This window comes from Etheostoma cragini, chromosome 20 (genome assembly GCF_013103735.1).
Source record: "Etheostoma cragini isolate CJK2018 chromosome 20, CSU_Ecrag_1.0, whole genome shotgun sequence".
NCBI classification, from domain to species: Eukaryota; Metazoa; Chordata; class Actinopteri; order Perciformes; family Percidae; genus Etheostoma; species Etheostoma cragini.
In genome coordinates, this window is record NC_048426.1 from 8,575,514 (window position 1) to 8,583,087 (window position 7,574).

At 43.1% G+C, this 7,574-nt stretch overlaps 1 protein-coding gene across 1 annotated transcript in view; it reads right to left on the reverse strand.

Annotated features, from left to right (window-relative positions):
* atr (ATR serine/threonine kinase) overlaps positions 1-7,086 on the reverse strand; it is a 25,980-nt gene extending 18,894 nt beyond the window's left edge. Inside the window, exons 1-16 of the mRNA XM_034857866.1 lie at positions 6,862-7,086; positions 6,596-6,687; positions 6,166-6,318; positions 5,137-6,050; positions 4,895-5,037; positions 4,426-4,596; positions 4,149-4,312; positions 3,746-3,898; positions 3,232-3,430; positions 2,802-3,058; positions 2,387-2,583; positions 1,947-2,047; positions 1,543-1,714; positions 838-993; positions 506-700; positions 243-338 (exon numbers count right to left, since the gene is read on the reverse strand). Coding sequence (XP_034713757.1) covers positions 243-338; positions 506-700; positions 838-993; positions 1,543-1,714; positions 1,947-2,047; positions 2,387-2,583; positions 2,802-3,058; positions 3,232-3,430; positions 3,746-3,898; positions 4,149-4,312; positions 4,426-4,596; positions 4,895-5,037; positions 5,137-6,050; positions 6,166-6,318; positions 6,596-6,687; positions 6,862-6,914 — 3,216 coding nt within the window. The 5' untranslated portion in view covers positions 6,915-7,086. The remainder of the gene's footprint in view (positions 1-242; positions 339-505; positions 701-837; positions 994-1,542; positions 1,715-1,946; positions 2,048-2,386; positions 2,584-2,801; positions 3,059-3,231; positions 3,431-3,745; positions 3,899-4,148; positions 4,313-4,425; positions 4,597-4,894; positions 5,038-5,136; positions 6,051-6,165; positions 6,319-6,595; positions 6,688-6,861) is intronic.
* Between the last annotated feature and the right edge of the window lie 488 nt (positions 7,087-7,574).

The following is a 7,574-nucleotide window of genomic DNA, read 5'->3' on the forward strand; positions in this document are numbered from 1 at the left end:
TACATGCCTAAATGCACTGAGTTGCCGCCATGTGATTGGCTGCTTAGAAATTAAGTGTTAACGAGCAATTGGACAGGTGTACCTAATAAAGTGGCCGGTGAGTGTATATGGAACAATACTTAATTTGTAGGGGAACTTGTGAGTGAGTGAGTGAGTGAGTGAGTGAGTGAGTGAGTGTGTGTATGTATGCATGTGTGTGTGTGTGTGTCTGTATGTTTGAGAGTGTGTGTGTGTGTTTTAACCTGTTGGTAGTGTTCTCCCAGGCGCAGCAGCAACTCGTTATGAAGACCCTGGAAGTCTTGCCTCAGCAGAGAGCCCAGTTCAATCTCTGTCTCACTCTGGGAGAACATAACATAACATAACAAAACAAAACAAATATAAAATCAGGATTGTAATCTGATAACTGTCTGTGGACAACAACCATTGCTTTATCTATCTGTTCTGTTGTATCTTGAATGTATAGACAATTACAGGTTGAAGCAAAGTATGGTACTACTATAAATACCTGTAGGTAGTGGAAAGCCCTCTCTAGCTCTTCTTTAGTGCAGGAACAGACCAGATGGCTGAAGATGTACTTGAAGTTGTTGATCAGGATCTCTCTCCTGTTCGCCTTCAGCTCATTGGCCAGGGTACGGATGAGGGCGGAGCCAGTAGAGCTCGCTTTGGCGGCCAGGTAGGGCAGGAGTACCTGGAGGGTCTTCTGTATACACAAGTAGGCATACAAACCTATATACTTAAAAAACACCCATGTATTTTAAACAGTTTCAAAGTACCACCACAACATACTGTAGAATATACTGTGTACTTTTGTGTAGTTACAGTACATGTATGACATACAGTGAGGAAGCGGTGGAGGTCTGGAAAATCAAAAGCATGTGCAATCTGAGCCAGGATGTCCAGGGCCAGTTCTCTCTGATTGGCCGATTCGCTGCCCTGATCTGGCGTGCTCCGCAAGGCCGACGCATGGCGTGAATGCAGCGACTCCACCAGTAACTGAACACACAGAAGAAAGAACTAATAGTATGTCTTTACATCAATGAATTGCAGCACACACCTGCAATCATTCACCTGAAGTGAAAACTAATTCATCATCTCAAAACAATTCATTGCAACAATCAGGAAAAAAAAAATTTCTCAAATAATTTTCCACCAACAAAAACACACAATATGTATATATGGTAAAAGGCATTACAGAAATTGTTTACTAATACAATATTGTTAAGTGCTAATTATTATTCATAGAATTATGGACCTAAAATCTTTAAACGTCTCCGTCATCATCATCAGCTTTTAGACCTGGCTTATAAGAGCGACATGGGCACCCGGATAGGTCAGTTGGTAGAGTCGGGGGCCCAAATATATATAAAGAGGTTTACTCCACGCAGCAGGCCTGGGTTTGACTCCAACCCGCGGCCCTTTAATGCATGTTGTCCCCCTTCTCTCTCCCCTTTCATGTCTTCAGCTGTCTTATCTAAATAAAAGGTCAAAAATGCCCAAAATAGTTTTAAAAATTAAAATAAGAGCAACATCAAAAATGTGTACCTGGCATATGGGGTTCTTGTACTGACTGAAGAGGGTCTGAAGTTTCAGACCTTTGGCAGTGGCCAGGGCTCGTATCTGAGCGTAAGCGGCTACAGACACCGGAGACGACTTGGACAGCAGACAGTGGAGCAGCCGCAGCAGAGAGAACGACACCAAACTACCCTGAGACGCTCTGCCAGAAGAGGAGAGAGATGAACTCATGTAACAACACATTTATTCATTTATTTTTAAATAAAAAATCATTTAAAAACTGCAGCAACCTTCCCATGCTGCAGAAGAACTTGTAGAAATAAAAATGTATGGAACAGATAAACAAATGATGACAGTAATCCCACTCTGAGTGATCCCGACACAGCTGGTGGTGCTATTCTGTGCTCTGGTGCAAGGGCAAAGGTCACCTGTACCTGCCAATCTCTCCAGTGGTTAGGATAAGAGTGTTGCGCAGGTCGTCGTCTCTGTTGAGTTTAGCCTTGTTGAACGCCTCTTTAAGACGGGCGACCAGGAGCTAGGATAGCGAGAAGAAACGCACACATCATCAACCTCACTGTGTTAGCTTGTTGTTGTTTTTAAATTTTTTTACAAAGTAAGTATTAACCAAGTCATAATCCCTAAATGATGAGGTAAGGCCTGCTTTAAAAAAAAATTATGAGCTAAGTAAAAAAACTCTGACTTTTTCACTTAACTGAGGGAATCGTGATTTTTAAGGCACATAATAAAATTGATGTTTTCACGGTAATGACACAAATGAAATGTTATTGAATGTTTTATGCTCTTTCTATCTTGCAATAATATATTTATATAGCAAAAGTATACACATTTGAGTCTTACTGCTGTAATTGCTCACCTCACTTAGAGAGCCCTGCTCCGAGTTTCTGCTGGTCTCTGTTAGCAGGAAACGCACTGATTGGCTAAAGCGTATTCTGACCACTGGATCGGAGTCCTCCATAAGACCAATCAGAGCGCAGAGAACTGCCTGGGAGTCACTGTCTTCACCAACCAGATTGACATGCTGGCAGAGATGAGGCAGAGCTTCTAGGAAAGCTAAGAACGTGAAATAAATAAGTAAAATAAGTAAATGACAACAATAAAATAGACTAAATAATACTGCATTTGAAAATAATCCACAAAAGGATCACAGCAATGTACTATTCATATATGATGATGATGATATGTACATAATACATCTAGCATCTTTTAAGCTTTCGGCATGTTGTAAAAGCTCAATGTGGACGAAAACATCAACACCAACAAAAAAATACCTTGTTTAACACTACTTGGAGCTTGCTTTTTGAGCAGTGGCAGGAAGGGTTTGACAAAAGCCGCCCTGATGGAAGGAAAAGTATTCCCAGCATGCTCGGTTGCAAGGCTGAGTTGGTGGCAGAGGATCTCAGAAAGACGAGTGGACTCTGTGTTGGTGTCACTTAGCTGGGAGAGCTCTGACTGGACACAGCTCAGCTGACCAATGATCCTGGCAAGCTCCCTCCTCACCTGCTCCGAACTGTCCTCCAGTCTGGGACTGCAAATGGTCAAATGTACACCATGAACATGATGAAAAAAAGTTTAAAACATCTTAATTGAATAGCAAATGATGAAACAATGACACCCAAGCAGGAGAGAACACTTCCATGGTCATTGCATTCTATAGCGTTTGATTGCGCGCATACTGTGTATCCATGTATAAGTGCGTACAGCAGAGTAGTGCTGATGAGGTGGTGGTGTGAGTTTCCCAGGTGGTGGAGTAGAAGAGGGAAGGCCTTGACTGCCGCTGCTCTCACCACCTCATCTGGACTCAGCAACGTCTTGGTAAACACACACACACGCCACGTCTCACACACACCACCATGCAGAAGGGCCAACAGTGACACACACTCTGCCTGGATCTCAGATGCTGGAAAGACACATATAGATGGACGTTAATTCAGAGTTTCCACAGCTGAAACGGCCTGGTAAAATCACTTAAAATTAATTTTTGATGTGATGTTTTTATTTTGTTTGAGTTGTGATCAGCGTCCAAAATTACCCCCATCTAATAGCCAAATGCTGGTGAAATATGCAAGACACTGCTAGATTTGTTTCACTCATCAGTCAAAAAACAATGATTGAGTGGCTGGTCAAATTTGAAAATTCAATATCCATTTGGCTGGCGGACAAAAGAAAAGAAGTTAATTTTGGACCCTGATTGTAATGCAGAAGAAATCCTCACTGTAACAGAGGGTGAGTCTCTGAGCGAAGGCCGGCAGCCAGGAGGGGAATCCTGAACTCTTATAGGCTGGGATTAACTTGTTTTCCCCTACCCAGGGAAGAGACAGCAGAGCACACACTCGCCGCTGGAGCCCGCCCTCACTGTGGCTGCTCACTACAAACACACACAATGATGAAAACAGATGGTCATCAATGAACTCTGCTAAAAAAGGACGAGCTTTTGATTTCTGCCATACATTTTGTTTTTACACTCAATAATGTTAAAAATGGCAAAAAATAAGGGATATATTGCTTTAGGTGTGACATTAAATAAATAAAGAGCAAATTAATAACCCAGCAAAAAATAAAAAGCATTTAAACAGCATCTTTAATGTGTGTTTCTGTGAGTGTATATATATCCTTACTTGTCAGGTAGAGGATAGAGTCAAGGACCCTAACAGTAGTCTGGACAGCACACTGAAAGTAGTTCTGGTTTAAGCCAGGTTCCGGGCCTCCTTGTAACACTGACTGGCAGCTCTTCAGGGCCCTGCCCAGAGTCTCAGTGGGCACCCAGAGAAGAGGAGAAGGACTGTCAACGAGACCGAGAAAGAAAGAGTGACAGAATACGCGACTATCCTCAGTATAAGGAAAGAAAAAGAGAAAGACAGAGAGCTGGAATGACAGCATGTGTTTGTGTACTACCTGGTGGGAGAGGAGCAGAGGGCGGCCAGGTGGAGAATGAGGGCCAGACCCTCAAGAGCAGAGAGAGTCTGTTCGGTTTCAGGTCCATCAGAGTTCAAAAAGGTCAGCAGCTCCTCCAGCCGACTGTTTACCACAGCCCAAACCTCACTGCCAGCACGCATGTCCACCTCACTTAAGACACAGAGAAAGAGTCCTTTTAAATAACAGGATGTGAGGTGAAATATCAGGTCTATACTGACAATAACAAAAAAGGTGTGGAAAAAAATCAACAGAGATCCACATAACTAAGCAGGTTCAGCACATAACTTTCAACAGATTTGTTACACATGTGAGAGAATAATTGAAAACATAACATGTACTGTGTTGTATTTCACTGTATGATATGATGTAATGCTCTATGCCGTCTTTCACGCCACTAAAGTTAACCACTTCTATGATAGAACACAGTTGTGAATGTTTATAAACTCACGCTGCTGATGTTTTGTTCATTTTGCGGACTGACTTGGTGGCAGATTTGCAGGCTTTCTTGGCAGCAGTCACTCCATCTAGTGACTTCTGCACCACCGTAGCAGTCTCAGCCTTCAGTGCAGCTTGGAGAAACCCCTCCGCACACTGCAAAACACAAGCACCACCGTTATTGCAAAGGGGGTGAGAGAGAAAAGTTGTTATGAACATTATACCACCAATAGAAGTTGAAGAACAGAATCGTACTTCAGCCTGTTTTTCTGTTCCAACGGTGCGTGCCAGCGTCCTGCAGACCTCTGTGACTCGCTGCCTTCTTAACAATGCAGCACTTTCATAAACCATGGCGACAGACAGTAAGAAGCTGAACAGCAAACAGAGTGATTCGGTAACCTCAGTCCCCAACTTGACATCTGACCCTCCAAGAGTACAAACACACTCGAACATCTGCGAGATGTAGATGGGCTCGAAGTGTGAGTGAGAGACACCAGATGACTGAAACACACAGCGAGTCAGGTGCAGCAGCTTGCCTTCATAGGGATGGTTCTCATCTAGTTTTGTGTTTGCTGTGCATGCGTAAGAGTGTGTTTCCAGCAACTGAAGGTAGGCCGTGAAGAATTCGTGGCCCTGCATGTCAGGAAACCCTCTCAGCTCCACTAGTCGACTCAGCATCACCATTGAGAGCTTCCTCAACCTGCTGTTGCCATTGGCCAGGAAGGAGCAAGCCGTCTCCCAGGCCACACTGATGTCACGAGGGGAGACAACTCCCCGGAGGGCGTCAGTTACAACACCGATCGTCACGGCGGTCAGCGACTCCAGGGCAGCAGGCGAGGCGAGAACAAGAGGAGAGGGCTTAAGGTACGAGGTGACACAAACAAGGGAGATACCGAAGCACTCGAGAGTAACGGGCCATCGGCTCTGCGTGTAAATTCCCAAAGAGTGTCCATTTCCTGCCAATGTGGAAATATGAGAGTACAGGATGTTGCTGAGGTCCTGGGCCAGGACAATGAGCTCCTGAGTGAGGCGGCTGAAGATGAATGGCGCCCTGGCTCTCAGAGTGTGAAGTAAAGAGCACAGCACAGCAGAGACCCGCCCGTGTATGATGTCACAGTCTGGAGCTGCGGCCACACGAAGCAAACGCACGGCCACCCACTTACTGAAGTCTGAATCAAGGGAGGAATGAGGAGACATGAAGGTGGAGGGGAAAAGAAAAACACAAAATAAAAAAAACACATCCAAAATAAAATGTAATACTGAGGCTTTTTGAAGAGCTCTTACCAGTGGAGCTCTGTGTGGTGTCCGGATACTCAGCAGGTTGGCAGGCAGGGTTGGTGAACATCAAAGACGAGGACTTGATGATATGCTGCACAAAGTCCAGCAGCATCACGCAGGCCGGCTCTGAACTAGACTTCTTGTTCAGCCCTAGAGCAACTGAAAAACAGACAATAGATTTTAAATTTTTTTTTTTTTTTTACTTACTGATTCACAACCTGGGGGATCAGGACTTTCCAGATTGATGTTGCAAAGGAACAGTAGTATCATTTGGCCATAACCTCTACTAATTTAAATAGAACAGCACAAGCAAAATGACTTTATCAGACACAGCTGACAGTCTTCAATAGCGACCAAACAAGCTTTACCAATGTGTCAGGTGTTTTTATTATTGTGTCCACCTCTTGCAAGCGCTTGAGATTGCTTAAAAACTTACCGACATCGACATCCGTCAGGATCCTGTCTATGAACTGACAGAGGATCTGTCGAGGTTTCTGCACCGCCTGCTCGTACTCAGCGGCGCTGGCACTGCAAATAGCAACACGGTGTAACGGTATTTATGGTAACAAGGTACAACGAAGCTTTTCATTAACTTAACTAAGTGGCTTATACATGAGAGAGGGCTCAGTTCAATCTCTTTCAAAGTCTGACATGCTGTTAACAGCGTAGCTTAGCTAACTTTAGCCGGTGAACTTCACTCACCTAGCTAGCTCCTGAAGAGCCGGTATCATCGCAGACATCTCCAGTCCTTCCATTTTAACAGGCGCTTGGTGTCTCGCTACTTGTATGACTTCTTTAAAGTATTATATCAAAAATGTCATTGGGAAATTTTAACTAGCACACTTTTACATGTCCTGTCCTGTCCATCCTGTCAGGTCTTTCGAAAACTTTCGCTCCAAAAATGACGTTTTTGTTTTGGTACGGCGGCCTTCGACGGCCAATACACCTAAATATAAACTCGAACTACAAACTGCTCCCCCTGGCGAGGTACTTGCTAATTACTCACAACAAAAGTTATGGATTGCAATGACTAATGTTTTATTACGTAGGCCTACGCATAATTTGTATGTTGCAGCTATTAAGGGTGTGTGTAATTTTATATAATGTTGCATATTAAAAAATCACTTCAACAAAAAAAAAAAACGTATGTTTTTTGAATATTATATTTTAATTATCTGAATCTGCAAAGTAACTCCTTAGGATAAATATAGTGGAGTAGAAGTATAAAGTAGCCCGAAATGGATTTACAAGTACCTCAAAACTATACCTAAGTACATGCAATTAGTTACTTTTGTGTAAAAGCAACATTTTGTGTAAATCAAAGCCTAAAAAAGTCTTTAGTGCCTGCATACATGTAGAAATAAGTTAATATATATATATATATATATATATATATATATATATATATATATATA